This window comes from Lissotriton vulgaris, chromosome 2_1 (genome assembly GCF_964263255.1).
Source record: "Lissotriton vulgaris chromosome 2_1, aLisVul1.2, whole genome shotgun sequence".
NCBI classification, from domain to species: Eukaryota; Metazoa; Chordata; class Amphibia; order Caudata; family Salamandridae; genus Lissotriton; species Lissotriton vulgaris.
In genome coordinates this window covers 1,145,983,358-1,146,003,446 of record NC_141687.1, presented here as the reverse complement: position 1 = coordinate 1,146,003,446, position 20,089 = coordinate 1,145,983,358, and the positions used below count along the sequence as shown (strand labels likewise).

Below are 20,089 nucleotides of genomic sequence, written 5' to 3'. Positions count from 1 at the left end.
CACTTAACGTGGCTTAACACTGCCTGGACAGGCTAAGAGTGACAGGAAAGCCATGGAGCAGTAAACAATGGGTAGGTTCCATGCTCCAGTTAATATTCTTGGTAATCCTACAATATGTCTCGCAACAGACTGCGCATGCACAGTCTAGTAGGTGAGACCTAATATATTAGTTTTTAGAGCCTTTCTAAATGGAAGGGAATATTCTTTGAGGCCTGGGTGGCTGAGAAGGTGCAGAGAGTAGCTACCCAATTGAGATCCAAAAGAGGTTAAGCACAAATTTCCCACAGTAAGACAGTAGCATCTCTAGAAATGATTTTTAAGGGGGGCGCATACTGGGCCACCGAGACAACTGATTAGACCACCTTCCTACAAAGGACAATCAAAACGAATGAATATATATATATATTCACTGAAAAAAACATAGGTTTCACACCAGTTATAGTTAGGTGGAAATTTTACTCGCATAAAACCATTGAAATTCCCACGTTATAGTTAGTTGGACACACTATAACTTGCGCGTGCAATGCACTGCTGATGACGTCACATATTACATCACTCATTACATGGTCAGTGACATCACTCATGACATCACTGATGACACCATCCTTGTAACAGAGCGACAGACCTCCTTTCAGTGTAATGTAACCCTTAAAACACAGATTCAAAAATAGAAACTAACATTTTCAAAAAAATGGAGATACCCATACCAGTTACAACAACCAATTCAGAAATTACACCATCTATATACACATCCACTCATTCACCAACAGTTCTATATAGTCACTCATACATATACTCACTCATCATATGTAGTGATACACCTATACATCCTGTTACACACCGACAGTCATCCAAAAGTTACTCACACATGCAAATAAACTATTGAACATCCATTTATTTGCATATACAACTAAACACAAACTACCACCTTACTTCTAAGGAAACTTACACATACTTACTCACTTAAACAATCACTTATAGAAACACATACTTATTTAAACAGGAATTCTTACAATCTCTCACTCTCTCATTTACTCACTTATATACATCAATACTCACATATACTAGATTAAACATATCTTGTTACTGATAAAGACACTAGTGAGACAGCCATTCACTCACTAACACACACATATACACACTCATCCACCCATACAGTCCTGCACATATGCTGTCTTCAAAACACATACAAACAGTGAGTCAGTCATTGATGCATCTATGTGCTAAGTAATACCCCCACCAAACCATACAGACACTCATACTGATACTAAAAAAACATCTAATAACCCATATACACACACATGTAGCTACTCACCAACCCATGCAGCCACTTATACACAAAGTGAAACACTGTTACAAACATTTAAATATTTAAACATTACTCGCTAATATATGTATTCACTAAGATACACTTAATAAGCCAGTTAACCAATCAAATTTTTTTTTAAAATATCTTTTTAGACACTTATTTAAACATTTATTTTTCCATCGACCTTTACATATACATATATAAAACATATTTCTTTTTTAGAAAGACACACATTCACTGGATGGTGTCATCAGTGATGTCATGAGTGATGTCACTGACCATGTCATGAGTGATGTAATATGTGACGTCATCAGCAGTGCATTGCACGCGCAAGTTATAGTGAGTCCAACTAACTATAACGTGGAATTTCATTGGTTTTATGACAGTAAAATTTCCAGTTAGCTATAACTGGTGTGAAACCTATGGTTTTTTCAGTGAATTTCAAAGGATTTTTAATGCTAATTCCTTACTATTAGTCTCACTTTATAAGTAAGACTGTTAGCGCTCTAGTAGTTCTTTAGAACACTCTGGTACATTCTGTCATTGGGCTATAGTTGCGGTACATCTGGCTGATATTTGGGCTACATTAGTTTTTTTTGTCTCTGGTGGCCATCTTTGGGCTACATTGGGCTAAATTTGGGCTACATTTGGGCTCTAACATATATATAGCCTAATGTAGCCCAATATATATATCTTCAAAGTTAATTTTCTTAAAAACCACTTGAGCATATATCTTGAGACATAGCAAAGGCACATTGGGCTACCAGTCCCTACAATTTTGCCTTTTTTTTTTTTGTTGTTGCTTTGGAGCGCTCCCGGTGCGTGCCCCAGGAAGCGCCCGGAAAAGCGTACTTTTATAAAGCGCCCCGGGGCGCGCTCCGGGGAGCGTCCCGTAAGCGCCAATATCGCGAACGAAAACATGATTGTGACGTATCGCGTAGCCGCGTCCGCGTGATATGCACGGCGTAAGCGCACCCGGAAGCACTCGAGCGAATACGATCGCGCAACATAGGCGTCCGACGTGCTTACGCGACGCGCCCCCGGGCGCGCCCCAGGGCGCGTAGCGTAAGCGCGTCGGGTCATGTGACCTGAAAATAACACTTTTCATTGGTTCATAACAGTTTTGGTTTCATAATGATGAAGCCCCTGGTCATGCGACCTAAAAATAACACTTTTCATTGGTTCAATAAATTTTTTTTTTCAAAAGGATGAAAGACCCCACCTTTTTTCCTTATTCTGACTTTGTCCTTTGACTTAGGAAGACCTGTTTGTAGCTCTCTCTACCTTTTTGCTCAATATAATGGCTTCAGTAGTAGCAGCAGCTGGTGCATCTGCACCACCACCACCACCACAACCACCAAGAGGACCACCTCAAGATATCATTGGTGGTCAATAAGAAGAGGAAGAGGAGGAGGAGGAGGGGAGTTCAAGATGGCTGGAAGAACACAATATCCCATACCAGCCAAGACCACACATTATTTGGGAGTTTTTTTCTATCCCAGAGGGGAAGAAAAAAGTAAATGCAGCCAAGGTCAGTTGCAAAATCTGTGGCATGGAACTTTCCAGGGGAAACCCAAATAAAAAATATTCATTTGGGAACAACACGATGATACGCCACATGCAGCGCAAGCATCCAATAAATTATTCTGCTGCAGAGATGAGGGAACTGGCCAGTAACCCTTCCCAATCCACAAGGACCACATCAAAAAGGAAGCAACCCACTCCGTCGGCACCAGAGGAAAGTGAGTCAATGCCTTGCATTCAGCCACGATTTGCAGATTTCAGAATTATCTGTAAATATTGTGGGAAGACCATCTCCTACGGAGAACAGAGCGTAAAGCTCATCGTCCTTGCTGGGGACAACCATAAATGCCCCAATCAACCCTAATTTATTTATTTATTTTTTTTGCTCCAGTTGAGCAATTTTCAATTCCCAGTTTTTTCGTTTCTCCCCATGAAAAATACAAAAAAAATATAAAACTGTTCAGAAAACCCAAAAAAAGTACAAAATGTTCAAAAAAACAATAAAAAAATATAAAACAACAAAAAGAAGAAAAAAAGCAGTTCTTATTAGAACTACCTCCAATTTCTAAAAAAAGGCTACATTTTTTAAAAACTCTATTATTCATTTTTCCCCATGGGACGCTCCCCGGTGCGCGTACCGGGCGCTCCCCCGCGTAAATCCCAAAAAAATATATATATTTTTTTGCCCCGCTGGGCCCTTTTATGGCCCCCACATCAAACCTAGGGGGTCAAAGGGAGTCTATCCCTGCCCCCTTATGGTCATTTCCCCCTTTGATTTTTCCACCTCTTATGTCTCCATTTTACCGAGACACAAGATGGCGGCCACTCCGGACTGTTTCGAATGTTTACAGACACCCGAGAGCCAATCAGCTTTCCGTGCGCAAGTCGCGTGGCGCGCCCGGAGCGCTCCCTGGTGCGCGTACTGGGGCGCTGCTATAGATATATATATATTTTTGAACCTAAATTACTCAAAATCCACTTGAGCACATATCTTGAGACATAGCAAAGGCACATCGGGCTACCAGTCCCTACAATTTTGCCAAGTTTGGTGGAAATCCATTCAGCCGTTCGGGCTAAAAGTGAGGTCGACTGCCCTATGGAAATTAACATGGGGAAAATGCGTTTTGGGACCCCCCTTTTACTCGGCCCCCGCTTGACAAATCCCCCCCCAACTTTCAGAGAAGGACCGGGGCGCTGCGAGGCCATTTTGAGGCCATTTTCAGGCAGATTCGTCAACCGGAGCCAAAGTTATTCCAAATAGAATTTTGAGATTTAACATTGAAAAAAATCCTAACTATAACTACCTACTGGCGACCGCCAGTAGGTAATATATATATATATATATATATATATATATATATATATATATATACATACATACATACATACATACATACATACATACATACATACATACATACATATATATATATATATATATATATATATATATATTCAATGAAAAAACCATAGGTTATAGTCCATATATAGTTAGGAATTTGCATTTACAAAACCTTATTTTACTCGCATAAAACCATTGAAATTCCATATATAGTTAGATGCGCTAACTATATATCGCGCACCCGCAATCCACTGCTGATGATGTCACATATTACATCATTCATGACATGGTCAGTGACATCACTGATGACATCACTGATCACAACATCCAGTGACTGTATGTTTCTGTAAAGTTAAAATATGTCTTACATATTGAAGAATGAGTGGATGTATAAGTGTCTGGATGAAGGATTTAGTAGGTGCATGACTGACTGTATGAGTGAGTGATTAAATGTGTCTCACTGAGTGCATGGGTTAGTGACTAAACTGTCTTAATTTGTGCATCATTATGTCTGTTGTTCTATAAGCTGCTGCATGTGTTGATCAGTAGCTATATGAGTAACTATATGGGTTATTCATTGGTTGCCCAAGTATTTGTATGGGACACTGAGTGTGTGTGTGGGTGGCTGGGAGGTGTATGACTCTGTGCATAGATGTGTGAGCAGTGGATTCACTAGATGTGTGGTTTCAAAAGTACATGTGGAAACAGCTCTATGGGAGGTTAACTGTGTGCATGAGTGTATTGGTGAGTGAATGGTTATCTCAGTGCTACATGTCAAAGTAAGTACATATGTAAAACACAGTACATGTGAGAGTTGACATATATAAATAACTGTGCATAAGAGCTAGTGAATGTGTGAGTGGCTGTATGGATCATTGTGAACTTGTATCAGGGATTGTAGAAGAGATAAAATATGTGTTAGTATATGTTTGAATAAGTAAAGTTTGTATAACTGTATAGTTGAGGAAATGGAGGTGTGATTGATTGTTTGCATGACTGACTAGTTGTGTGAGTAACTCCATGGATGAGTGACAGTCTGTGAGTGTCTGTTTACACTGATTGTATCTAAGGTTATATTAGAGTCTAAAGAGGTTCATTGTATTAGCACATGAATGATATCATGAGTGATGTCACCAGTGATTTCATTTGAGATGTCATCAGTGATGTCATCAGTGATGTCATTTGAGATGTCATCAGTGATGTCATCAGTGATGTCATTTGAGATGTCATCAGTGATGTCATTTGAGATGTCTTCAGTGATGTCATCAGTGATGTCACTGACCATGTCATGAATGATGTAATATGTGACATCATCAGCAGTGGATTGCGGGTGCGCGATATATAGTTAGCGCATCTAACTATATATGGAATTTCAATGGTTTTATGCGAGTAAAATAAGGTTTTGTAAATGCAAATTCCTAACTATATATGGACTATAACCTATGGTTTTTTCATTGAATTTCAATGGTTTTTTTAAAGCTAATATTTGTATCTGTAAAATGTATTCTTCTTTAAATCATAAAATATATTGTACATGTCTTTTATACATTTAAAAAAAAAAAATATATTGTTCCGCTCCTAGTCCGCGAACCGGTCAGCTTCCCGTTAGCTCAATTCAAAGCCACGACTTGGTGCGCAAGCCGGTAATTGTTCCTTAAGCGTAACTGTTACGTTATCATGACGTTTTGCGTTGTCGCGTAATACGTTATCCGACGCGCCAAGTTAGCGGACCCGGAAGCGGATTGGATAGCGGCGCAAAGCGCGAAACGTAAAGACAGCAGGTCATGTGACTCGGTAATAACACTTTTCATTAGTTCATTTCACTTTTGGTTTCCTAATGATGTAATACTAGGTCATGTGATCTAAAATTAACACTTTTCATTGGTTTAGAACTTTGGCTTTTCCCAAATGATGAAAACCCCTCCTTCTTTCCTCACTCTGACTTTCATCTTGGTGAGAGAAAGACCCTTGTACATTCCAGAGAAATGGCTTCAGTTGTTGCTTCTGGTAGTGTTCCCCCACCACCACCTCCACCTCCTCATGGAAAAAAAGGACCACCTACTCAACCAATCTTTCAAGAAGAGGAAGATCAGGAAGAGGAGGAAGAGCCTGAATATTTGCCAGAGGAGCCCAGGAGATACAATAGGAAGGAAAATTTCATTTGGCAATTTTTTTAAATTCCACCAGGGCAAAAGAAAGTGAACGCCAGATATGTCTTCTGCCGTATCTGTGATGATCGCCTTTCAAGGGGGACGGACAAAAAATATAGTTTTGGGAATTTTACAATGCACAGGCACATGAGTAGGTGGCACCCAAATAATTATAGTGCTGCTCAGCTTCGGGACGAACAACAAAATTCCCCAGCAATAGCCAGAAGATCGGTCGTGCCAGAAGTTTCGGGAACAGAAGCAAGGGAGTTGATCCCGAATATTCAAATGGACATGGGGGAAGTGAAACAAATGTGCATGTGGTGCAATCAAATATTATGCTACCGAGAAAGTAGCATAACTCTTATAATGAGAGCAATCAAAAATCATGTATGTCCAAAACGTCCCCAAAAATAAATTCTTCTTTTTTTTGTTGCTCCTGTTGAGCCCTCTTCGATGAATCATTTTTGTTTCCCCCCTCCCCCCAAAAAATAAAAAAAAACAAAATGTTCTGAAAAAATCAAAAAAATATAATAAATGTTCAGAAAAATAATAAAAAAAAATTAAAATAACAAAAAGCCAAAAAAAAGTTCTTTTCAGAACTACCTTCCCATTATAAAAAAAAAATGGTAGAAGTCTTTGAACTCTGCCAATCTATATTTCTTTTAGTTCGCTCCTAGTTCGCACTCCGGTACGCGAACTTTAAGCGAACCCAAAAATTTTTTTTAAAAAAAGAACAGTAAGTATAAGGAAAGGAAACAGACAGTTATGTTACAAAAAAGACAGCTATAGGGAGTAAAGAAAACATACTGTTACCCGCAATTCACTTCTGATCATGTCATATATTACATAATTTTTGACATAGTCAGTGACATCATCAGGAGTGGATTGCGAGTAACAGTATCTTTTGTTTACTTCCTATAGCTGTCTTTCTTGTAACATAAATGTCTGTTTCCTATCCTTATACTTACTGTTCTTGTTTTAAAAATTTTTGGAGATCATTCAGAAACAGTAACATTAATAGAGACAGAATTAGTGAATAATAATGAAGAAGTATGAGAAGAGAGGGAGTGAAAAAAATACTGGAAGGAGTAGAATAATTAAGTAATAGAGAAAGGAATGAGAGAAGTAGCAAACACAGGAAAGTAAAGATTAAAGAAATGAAGCAGGAGAACTGATAGATGTTAAATGTGATAGACTAAATGATTGATTGAGGGTCACGATAAGGTGTGTCCTCTCTAAAAGTTTGTTTAAAGTGAACCGTACTCAGGGTTGCATATCAAAATTAATGCTTGTTGAAGAATACAGAGGAGATAATAGCTGTCAAGACCTACCATTGTAGTAAAACATGCCCACTTCTTACATCATTCATAACATAGTCAGTGACATCATCAGCAGTGGAATGCAGGTTAAAAAAGTACAAAACATTTACCTTATAATTCTTGTTAACTGTAAAAGAAAATTGTTCATACTTTCAATCTGTAAAAGAGAGAACAAACATTTCCAAAAATATTAGAACATATATTTAAAAATTAGAAAAAAGAAGGGAAAAGGATCAAGAAGAAACAGTTTTTAAACAACTTTGACACTGACAGAAGCCTCTGCTTCTCTACGCCCCGTACACAATCCTAAAGATATATATTTTAAAGTAACAGTATCTTCATGCTGAAGAAATGAGGCCTATTTTGGAACATGGTGCTTCTTTTGCATTGCTAATGTCTCACAATAGTGATGCAATAGCAGCACAAAAGAGATGTAAAGCTATCATAAAATTGTGTCTAACATTTTAAATGATTGTTTCAGGATGCAAATAAGATGTGTCCTTTCAAGAGGTTTCTTTAAGGTGAGGCCTATTCAGTTTTCAAAAAAAAACAGTACACAGGAATACAGCACTGTAAGCATTAAAATTGACACTTACAGAAGACTCCGTTTCTCCATATCTACCTCACATTTCTAAATGTATTTCATAAGTACAAAAAGCAGAATATTAATTATACATGTTAAATGGTTTATTTTTGCTGTTCTCAGAATGTATCAAATTTCACTTAAATCAGTGACTTGAAGGTATTCATCATGTAACAGCGGGGAAAAAAAAACACAATCAAAATGATTGTGTTTAAAAAACCCATACAACCTAAGAAATCTGAATTCAAAACTCCTTAAAATTAACTTACTTTCAATGACGTCGAAGGATCTCCTATGAACAGCTTCCACTCTGTTGTGCTGTAAATATTTTCAGCCCGCCACTTTCTGAAAGAAAACCTCGATCGATTCGAAAAATATGTTACATACAAGAAAAGACTTCTCTCATTCTATCACATGTTTCCACTAGGCCAAATCATGTTGCCGCGATTCGCAAGTCTTGTAATTCTTCCAATCAAATCCCGACATTTTCTGTTTTCGCAACTTTCAAAAAGAAAACATTTAAGATTATTTTCACAATCCAGGACTAATAATATCTTACCCTTCTTTGTCACTCATGTTCTCCTTTTCCTATGACACTGATACTGCTTACTATGAAGCAGACTTACTTGCATCAGGTTTATATAGTTGGATTTTTAAATTGACATTATAATTAAAACTTTTGCACCAATAATCTAGACAGCATTGCAGACTTACATTCCCTCTACTTCATGAATCTTTTGCAATTCTTCATAGGAAATCCCGAGATTCTTTCATTAAAATTTTGGTTTTAAAAACAACAGGTAAGAATTTTTAAGGTCAAACGGCAATTTTTTTTTAAAAGTTACAACGGAATCATTGCAGAATGACCAGCCGTTTCGAGCCTTTAAATAAGCTGTATAATGTCCTGATGTTGTTGAAGGACCATTGTGATAGATAATTGCTACAGTTACAAAATTCCTTCCTGATATTGAAAGCTGAGAAGCCACAACATTTTTTATTAAAGTTGACAATTTTGACCCATCAGGCCTACATCGTTGGATCATTAAAATGACATACTGTCCATATCTACGTATAAATAATGTTGACATCATTTCAGATTTACATTGGCTACACTCCATGTTGTGATCCGCTGCATTTACTAGCTTATTAAAGGAGACTGATTTACTGTCTGGCAAAGTTAAATATATAAATCTTTCTGAGTCTACACTAGTAGTACTTGATACCATACAGTTCTCGCAGTCATGCTGCCATTGATAAGAAACCCCAAACAGGTGATCTACATCTACACCCTCATCTTGCAATACATCAAGCATATACATTAAAAACTCCTGACAATCTTGCTGATTATTTTCAGAGAAGTCTGTTTGACCTGAACATTCATCTAACAGATAACGAACTTCAGACACACTTTCTACTTTTGTACGATCAGTGCTACATTTCTCGAAAACAGAATTCAACAAACAGCATAAAATTTGTTCTGAATTCAACAGAATCTGTTCTTTTAAACTCTCTAGTGAAAAGAGAACATTAACCACTACATTTGCATAGCAGTTGACACCAGAACTGTTTTCAAATTGAAAACCGACAACATCTTCAACAGAATCCACTTTCTTTCTGCTAACAATTTTCGGTTCATCGACTTTTGGTCTTTTTGCTACAACCTCCCTACTATTACTGATATTTCTACGTTTCCGGCCTACCACACGTTTCTCAAACAAAGGATATTGAGGCAAATGTGGCGCATACTCTCTTCTTAACCTATTGTATTCCTTAACACAATCTAGATCCGCACAAATGTTTGTGACATCACAGTCAATCAAGTACAATCCCGATAAAGTTCTAACTCGTGACAATGCCACATATGCCATACCCTCCTTGAACACAGAACTGCCAATATTCACCAATGCACTGTCTACACTTAAACCTTGCGATTTATGGATTGTTACCGCATATGCCAAGCAAACAGGAAACTGTTTACGGCGAACATATAAGTCTTTAACAAGCAAAAACCTAGCAGAACAACGACCAATTACCTGTACTTCCTCAATGCCATCAAATTTAATTTTTAAAAACTCAATTCCATCTCTACTTTTGTATTTCTCAAAATCAACAACATTACCCATTGATCCATTTACCAGACCTCTTTCAACATGTAAATTCCTTCTCAAAATGATTCGGCAATTTAAACACACATTCAGAGTCTTTTCAAAACCCGCTGTTTTAGATATAGTCTTCTCTAATGAATCCAATTTTGATTTCAAATTCTCTGACAAAATAATTGTTGATCCCATATGCTCTATTTTGTCAATAGCTTCAAGTTTCACAATCTCTTGCTTTTCTAAATTCAACATTTTGTTGTTGAAGATGGCACATTCTGCAAGAGTTGGCATCAAACATATTCCGGATTTCTTCTCAGTAATTTTCTGAAAAATATTCTCTGCCACAATCTCTTGTCCGGGATATAAATTTGAAAGTAATCGTGCATTTAAAGCTTCTTTTCCATGCTCGGTCACTTTTCCAATTCTAATATCTTGTAGAATATTCTTGTAATCTTCATCTTTTGCCTGACGCATATTTTCATGCAGTTCAGCATAATTGAAGTTTAACCATATATTGACGTTGCCAATGCTCCCTAAGCACTTCCTGGTATCTTCATGCGTGAGTATTTTGAACACAGGTTGTCCTTTTACTGGTGTCAGCTGCAGCAGATCTCCGAAAACAATGATGTGTTTGCCACCAAATAACACATCATATTCAGTTTTAAGTACTTCTTGCATTCTCAAATGCACAAAGGCAAGCATGACATTGGAAACCATGCTTACTTCGTCAATGATAAGTAGCTTCATTTTCCTCAAGACTCTTGAAACTTCACAGCAAGCATCCCCAGATAACTTGTTGTATTGTAATTTGTTGTCATGCTCCACCGGCAGCATCAGTAGACGATGCAAAGTAATACCTTTAATGTTATGTGCTGCAAGTCCAGTAGGAGCGGTGACAACACAAGACAGCGATGACTCAGTCCTTTCCTGCAGATAGCATGAAATTGCTTTAATGAGGAAACTTTTTCCAGTTCCCGCTTCTCCACTCACATACAGTCGGACAGGCTTCAACGATGTACATGAGCACTCTTTCTTCTCATGACTTAATCCATGCTCAATTTGCTTGGTAACTTCATCATATATTTTCCTCTGCTCAACGTTGAGTTGTTTTTCCAAGTCTTCTAACTTAACTGAATCCTCCTGAGCATGTGCCATGGCTCTTTCCACTTCATTCATAGCAGTGGCAGCTTCATTTTCGATAATAGGTCCTCCAAGTGGATCTTGACTCAATGAAACAGAACTCTGACTGTCCTGAGAACTGTCTCTGGCAATCTCGGCTGCAATCGTTGCTTCCTGCTCAATTTCCAAAGTTAGCATTTCTTGATATTTGTGAAAAGCAGGACATTCTATGGTCTCCTTAGCAGCAGTGAAAGAGTCTTCGTAACAGAGGAAATCTCCAAGCAGTTCCTCTTCTGCACGCCAAGGCTTGAAAAGTTGCAAAAGTGCTAAATAGAAAAACTCCTTTTTTTCTGGAGATTCGCCACTCAATTTTCGATGGTTTACTAATTGGCATTTTCTTTGCTTGACCAGGCATCCCTCACTTCCAATTACAGCATACACTCCTTTCTCAATATCTTCTTTGATGTTCCTCTTGAATATATAATTTTGTAGAACCTCATATAGACAAACATTCTCAAGGTGACTGCTTCAATTTGGATAATATGTATCCAACATGTTGGTCTTCAAAATGTCGGTACTGTTTGGTTCCTTTTCTGCCAAATATTGAATTTCACGGACAGGTTTTAGAACCCGATTTCGCGTTGCAGCAAGACCAAGACTCGCCCAAACAATACTCCTGGATTTGGCATAGAGACTTGCTGAAGACAATCGATCTGAACATTCGTAAGCTCCGATTTCTCGATGCGACAACATCTTCAGACTGAAACTGTACAACTTCTTGCTGAGGCTCTTTTCATGGGAAATGTCCTCCCACATATCCTTCAGTTCTGTCTTTTCTTTTTTGGTGATGTAAGATGTCACATACCGAGCCACAGCCATACAGTTGTCACCCACAAACTGTATATCCATGTTAGCATTCCACATGGACAAAATCACTGGGTTGTAGTCGTTGATGTACTTGGACTCTTCGTTCCTTTTCAAATTGTATGTATTTTTGGGTGATTTCCTCGTCACATTATGTCGTAGTGAAGACATCAAACTGTTCACTTTTCCTTTAGAAATCACCGGTCATGGAAAGTTGAAACGACATTTGGTGTAGAACTTGTCCTTGTTTCTGAATTTACGACGACAGTACTTTCCACAACGATGGCTTTGGAAACGTAGAACTTGTTCTCTTAGGCTTTTCTTCTCCGTTGCATTTGGAACAGCACACGTAGAATACTGTTCTATGAAATTCATCACTAAGTGATCCGGATCTGTTCCAAATTTAGGTGCATCCTTGATCCACAACAACATATGTATATGAGGAGCACCTCTTGCTTGGTACTCCTTTCTCCAGAAGAAATCCAACACCTCTCCAAGAGGTGGATTCTTCTTATTTGTGATGAAAGACATCATAGCTTCAAATTTATGATTGAAGTACCTGCATACATTCACAGGATCCAAAGAACACAGTTCTCCAGGTGTCTTGAATTCAATGTTTTCAATATTTCCATTTGCTTCTCGTAGAAATTCAAGTAAGTCTTCCCAGCCATACTCGGCACAGCTCAGAGTGAGGAACCATGTCGGAGTTCCTAAGTTCCTCAGCATACATTTTAAATCACCATGACGACGGTACCAGTACTCATTAGTACCACGCTGACACGCCATGAGATTAATTAAGTGAGAATCCAAAATACTATCTTGGACATTGACTTTATGCATAAAGTCCCTTGCCGAGATATTTCGCATCTGTATACCACTTTTTAAGATGTGGTTCACTGCATATGACAGTCCAGACAGATCGCTTTCAAACAGGAGATGAAACAAATAGGGAATGCATTGACGAAACCTAGGATCTTCTGCATACAATCGTAAAGTCCGGTATTCAGACGCAGGAATTTGATGAGATCGCTCATCATATCTTCCTCCTCGACCTGTGGGAAATAGCTGTGGGAAACACCGAGCTTCCAAACTTTCCTCCCAAACACTAATGGGACTCCCTTTGGCTTGTTTCATTTGAAACAACTCAATAGCATTCCCCATGACTTCCTTGGAATGCAAAGGATGAACACTATAATGTTCATATATTTCTTCACTTTTAGAGGCCTCTACTTTCTCAATTTGGCCAGCACACAAATCGCTATCCTCTTCATCACTTACTTCCTCTTCTGCAACATACACATTCTTATAATACTTATTATTTTTCTTCAAATACACTGTTGCCTTTTTCACTTTCCTAACATCCACTAAATCTTGCCATATTTTCTTATTCTTTGTCGGAACCCCATTAACCAAGATAACCAGAGGTTCCTCTTCCACTTCTTCTACTCCAATTGTGTTAATGTTTTTATTCAAATCTAGAGGCAAATAAACAACTCTTCCCTTTAATCCTCTCTGTAAATCTGCTGGAGGCAACTTCCCTGTCTTTGGCTCCATTCTTACAATAGCCTGAAAGGGATGGATACTTTGAATCAAAATAGATTCATAAGTATTTAAATCCTTCAATTCAGAAGGAATCTCAACCAATTCCAGATTATTATGAACTGCCCTAGCAGGCATCTGGTTTTGGTTTAATTTATTACAACAATAAGTACACACACGTTGATCCGATCCCAAATCAAAATAATTTTCTACCATCAAGTATGTGGCAAAATCCTTCCATTCACTATTATTTTCCCTTTCACTTTTTGCATATAAATCCACTACCTTAGTCTGATTCTTATAGTAAGTGCGTCGACAACATACACAAGTGAAATTAGGCCTCTCACTTGATTTCATCTGAAACGTGGCAATTTCTTTCTGAAAATTATCTGTACTGTAAACCTGTACATTATCTTCAACATTACTCTCTACTTCAGGGTCAATTTGAACATTCTCATCTTTACTACTAAAGTAACAAAACTCAATTTCTTCACAAATATTCTTCACATCTATTTCAGAACCATGCAAAAGAGCAGCACATAATTGTTTAAGCATAATTGCTGGACTCTTTGCATAATACAACATTCTCACTAATTTTCTCACTTTATTATGATGCACTGCTAGCATCCTGAAATGATGAAAAACACTCTGGCATACTCTCCTGGAAAGACAAGCCAGTGAATGACCACGCAAACCTGTCATTTGTCTCACTCTGCAAGGATCTAAATCTTGCAACAACTTCATTTTCTGCTTCAAACTTTTCTTATTAAATGTCCGTATAAAATCACAAAGCAAATTGATGGAAACCTGTCGCACACTGCAAATAGAACTACACTTCCAAATGTACACAGGACCCTTAGGACGTCTTCCTAAAACCTCATCACTTAGCGCCTCTTCTGTCTCTGTTGTCACAAGTTTTTCTTTTTCAACTGCACAACCATCCTTCACTTCATAAGCTCGACCACTGGTGTCAACTGCATGCACCAAATCATTATCCTGAAAATAACTCTCCTCATTAAAAAATGCCTCAGAACTTGAACTATGCATCCATTCTCCGGAAAAAACTTCACAAAAGTTGCTACGATTTACTACTCTCTTCCATCTACTGTTTATTTTGAAATCAGAAATTACCTTGCTTAGTTTCCTAATTCTATTGATTACCAAAATAAACAACTTTCGCTTAATTTCAAAAGCATGATCAATAATTTTCTCTACATTTTTCTTCTTCTTATAAAATGCCGCTTTCTGTTTGCATTTCTTAATATTTTTTATTAAATTAACTATTATCCTATTACGGAACATTCGTTTTCGAATCTCCCTAAACTGTTCTTTCCTTCTACTATCATGCACAGAGTTATCTCTTCCTCTACCAGTAACATTTTTCATGGGTCTTTCCTTTGCATTTAAATTACTCTTCTTTTTCTGAACTGAAACATTTTGGCGATAAATACTTTTTTTTACTACAAATATTTTTTAAGAAAGATTTTGTGCTCTTACCCGGAGCTTTCTTGGTGTTTTGATAAGTATTTAGGGAAGAGGACTGCTGCAATAAAACATCACCGTGCTGTCTTTGACGTTTTCTAGCCTTTCTAATTCTATTTTTTGTAGGCATTTTCCAAACTATGAAAGAATCTGCAGTTGAATCTGTTGAAAAATATAATAAAAAATGTTAATAACCACTATTACCAAACAGTAAATGAATAACAGTCATCAAAAACCTAATGCCCTACTTATTATTTAACATAGAAAATCTTTTGCACCAGCACTGCATCACAAAAATGACACACAGTGCTACAAAACAGGCATACAACAGTCATAAATCTCTCCCTAATATTTTAAATGATTAATTCAGAATAACGATAAGGTGTGGCCTATCTACAGGTTTATTTAGGCCCAGATCTTTTGACTGGGGTGAAAGTGTATCATTGATCCTCATTCAGTCCATCGCCTGTTTTGTTTATTTGAGGTAAGGCCAACACATGGTTGCAGATAAGATTTTCACTTAAGAAAACAAAGGAAATAATACATGTGAAGGCCTACCAATGAAGTAAGTCATTATTTGAAATCAATTACATTTCTGGATATGTACTGCTAAAGCTTCTTAGGTTGTTTTTGGTCATATTTATAAGGCATATGAGTGTGTATGATGTTATTTTTCTTTTTTAAATGGAAAGCGTTCTTCATGGTGCAAGTTTCTTGTAAATACGCTTCCACCTGCGAAACGGAACTTTGCAATGCGAAGCTGATTGGGTCCCCGGTGTCTGTCAACATTCTGAACAGTCCGGAGCGGCCGCCATCTTATCTCTCGGTAGGATCGAGAGAGAAGAAGAGGTGAAAAACGAAGGGGGAATTTAATGAAAGGGGGCAAGGTATACCCCTGTTGACCCCCTAGGAATGTTGTTGGGATTTTTAAAGGGTCCCCTGGGGAAAATAAAAAAAATATATTTTTCACGGTAGAAGCGCTTCCCAAACACCGAACTGGGCCGCAAACTGCACGGGAATACGCCATTTTGTGCTTCGTTTTAATTAAATTACTAGGTATAAGGAGGTGCGGGAGACGTATCCTAATCCCTTATATTTTCTGAGGGTGGCTGAGGAGTCTCATATATGTTGATACATGTGTTCCAGCGGCTGTGCGTGAGCTTTTTTTTTTTTTTTGCTGCGTGACGTCTGTTAACGTTCGATTCGAAGGAAATCAGGAAGTGTTGACCACCAATTTCTCAGTGCGATAAAATATTTTGGGGCATATTATCAAGCCTGTGCGCTAAAATTATCGCCGCTTTATCGGCCGAAAACGGCCGATAAAGCGGCGATAATGGGCTTGATAATATGCTCTGTGGAATTCCAATCGAAGCCCATTTTAGATGTCTTCACATCTAGCATGTGCTTCGATTGGAAATCCATAGAGCATATTATCAAGCCCATTATCGCCGCTTTATCGGCCGTTTTCGGCCGATAAAGCGGCGATAATTTTAGCGCACAGGCTTGATAATATGCCCCATTGTTATAAATGAATCCTTATTGATAAACAATGTCTGCGCCAACTTGCCTTTTTTACAATGCCACAATTTTGTCGTGCACGGCAGCCATTTTACATGCCAGGCTGGTCCCAGCCTATCACCTAGCCCTGCGAATGTAGGGAAATATTATCAAGCCTGTGCACTAAAATTATCGTCCCTTTATCGGCCGAAAACGGCCGATAAAGCGGCGATAATGGGCTTCATAATATGCTCTGTGGAATTCCAATCGAAGCCCATGTTAGATGTCTTCACATCTAACATGGGCTTCGATTGGAATTCCACAGAGCATATTATGAAGCCCATTATCGCCGCTTTATCAGCCGTTTTCGGCCGATAAAGCGACGATAATTTTAGTGCACAGGCTTGATAATATGCCCCGTAGTTTATGGCCCTAGCTGTAGAGAATCAAGACATGCCAACCCTCCCGATTCAGGCGTCAGACTACTGATTTCAGTGCTACTCTCCCGCATCCCGATTCCTGCAAACAAAAACCCGGGGGCATATTACCAACAACTAGCGATAACTTGTTTAGAGACAAAATTTATCGCCGCACATCTGCGATTTTTATCGTAGATAAACATTGCTATTAGCAAGGTTTATCGCAAATGCGATAAAAAACGGCCACAATGCATGAATATCGCTGAAAAGTCAGCGATATTCATGCATTATCCAGCAAATGCTCTTAACCATGTTATCCACCTTCCATTGGATAACATGGCTAAGAACTCCTCAGCACCATTTTTTGGACATTATTAACATGGCTATGTAACTCCCATAATCAAAATCTAAATTTGCCAAGCACACTTGTGTTACTGCATGCCAGAATGCTACACCGAATATGCAATTACAATTTCGCAAAGTAACAAAATCTATTTCTATATCACTACAGACAAAGCCACAGTTTAAAAACACAGCTTTCTTCATCATTTTCTCCTTAGCAAGGTTTATCGCAAATGCGATAAAAAACGGCCGCAATGGATGAATATCACGCTGAAAAGTCAGCGATATTCATGCATTATCCAGCAAATGCTCTTAGCCATGTTATCCACCTCCCATTGGATAACATAGCTAAGAACTGCTCGCAAATGCGAAAAAAAACGTCCGCAATGCATGAATATCGCTGAAAAGTCAACAATATTCATGCATTATGCAGCAAATGCTCTTAGCCATGTTATCCACCTCCCATTAAATAACATGACTAAGAACTGCTCAGGGCCCCATGAGGAACGCTTTCCATTTAAAAAGGAAAAAATAACATCATAGAAAAGAATCGATTTTAAACACAGCATATAAATCAATTGTATACCTGCATTCAAGAGGAAATGACTGAAAATGTCCTTGAGACACATGAAAGCGTTTTCTGGAATGCCCTAGCACCATTTTTTCGACATTATCAACATGGCTATGTAACTCCCATAATCAAAATCTAAATTTGCCAAGCGCAGGTGGGAGCGTATTTACAAGACACTTGCCCCATGAGGAATGCTTTCCATTTAAAAAGGAAAAAATAACATCAAAGACACTCAAATGCCTTATAAATATGACCCAAAACAACCTATGAAGCTCTAGCAGTACATATCCAGAAATGTAATTGATTTCAAAAATGGTTTTTAAAAACAACATATCTGTTTCAGCTTACATAAGAGACCATGGAATGGGCTTCATATACAACAATAACTTGAGTTACTGCATACCAGAATGCTACACCGAATATGCAATTACAATTTCTCAAAGTAACAAAATCTATTTCTATATCACTACAGACAAAGCCACAGTTTTAAAACACAGCTTTCTTCATCATTTTCTCCTTAAATCATACTATTCTCTATCTAAAATAAATAAATCTTTTCTCACCTTAGCAAATACTTTTTGAGTTTTGAAAACAGTCTCAGAAATACACCAAATTGTCTTCAGCAGAAGAAAAAGGATGCACTCCAGAGGCTGCAGCTATTGAAAGCACAGAAATACAGATATTCATTTCACATATCTCTCATATTAGCCAATCATAACTCTTCCCTCACTTTTTTCAAATCAAAACCCTTCCCCCCTCTGCCCTCTCTGCCTTTTTTCCATAGCAACGACCTCCTGGAAGACCTCTCATGTTTGCAAATTCACACAACAATGTTTCAATTGAACTCTGAACTCTCAGTGCACCTGCGTATCCAGTGCAATCTTTCATTAAAAGTTTCTTCCTTGACCATTCAAATTACATCTTTCAAAGAACACATCCATGCACCCTAACTTTCTGTTTTCAGAAATGGAAATGCACCAATCACTGCTAATTAATCATTAGCATTGGAAATCCACAGTTTTTTTCTTTACAAACTCCTACTGTTTCAACTGCCCTTTCATTACCACACTTCATCTGACTGCAGCCCAACCTTCTCCCACCATGTTTAAGGTCTGGATTGTTGGACATAGTTACATCCACTGGGCTCAAAGGTATGCTGACAACAGAAATTTACACAACCTCAATTTACAAGATGTGGAAATTAAATGGTTGGGCCAAAGAGGATTAAAATGTCACCAATTGATACCATTGGTGAAAACCTTTATGCATTTGCCAAAACCTGACCTGTTAATAGTGCATTGTGGAGGTAATGATTTGGGCACTTTAACAGGAGTAGGTCTGGAAATGCTTTTAAAGGACACCTTTGAGCAATTAATGGCACTTTTTCCTCAAACTGCGTTGGTATATTCCAATATATGCCAAAGACAGAAATGGAGGTGGTCCAACCAATTTGGTCCACAAATTGAGAAAGCGAGGAAGCATGTAAACAAATCTGTTTCAGCTTTCATGAGAGACCATGGAATGGGCTCCCTGTACAATAATAACTTGCGTTACTACATGCAAGATATCTACAGAGGAGATGGAGTTCACTTCTCAGATGAGGGCAACAGAATTTTCATTCTGAATTTAAGACTGTGCATTGGTACCTACTTATAAGTACCTAAATGTACCATAAACCCAAAAGCTCTTCTCAGAGCTACCCTTCATCTGATCACTCACAATTAATACTTTTCTCTAACTTATTTCTGTAATTTTCAACAAACTACGCTCAAAGAGCGCTACCCGGTACGCGAACTGGAAGCTAACCGCCCAAAATTATTTAAAAAATGTTTTTTCTCCGCACATATGGTCCTCCTCAGCCACCCTCAGAAAACCTGGGGGGTCAAAATACTTGTACCGTGTCCCCTTCTACCCTTTCTGAACATTATTT

General features: G+C 38.1%; 1 protein-coding gene across 1 annotated transcript in view; it reads right to left on the bottom strand.

Annotated features, from left to right (window-relative positions):
• Positions 1–7,796: 7,796 nt before the first annotated feature.
• The window catches only part of LOC147731720 (uncharacterized), a 29,744-nt gene continuing 17,451 nt past the window's right edge, over positions 7,797–20,089 (bottom strand). Inside the window, exon 3 of the mRNA XM_086954243.1 lies at positions 7,797–7,801. Coding sequence (XP_086810369.1) covers positions 7,797–7,801 — 5 coding nt within the window. The remainder of the gene's footprint in view (positions 7,802–20,089) is intronic.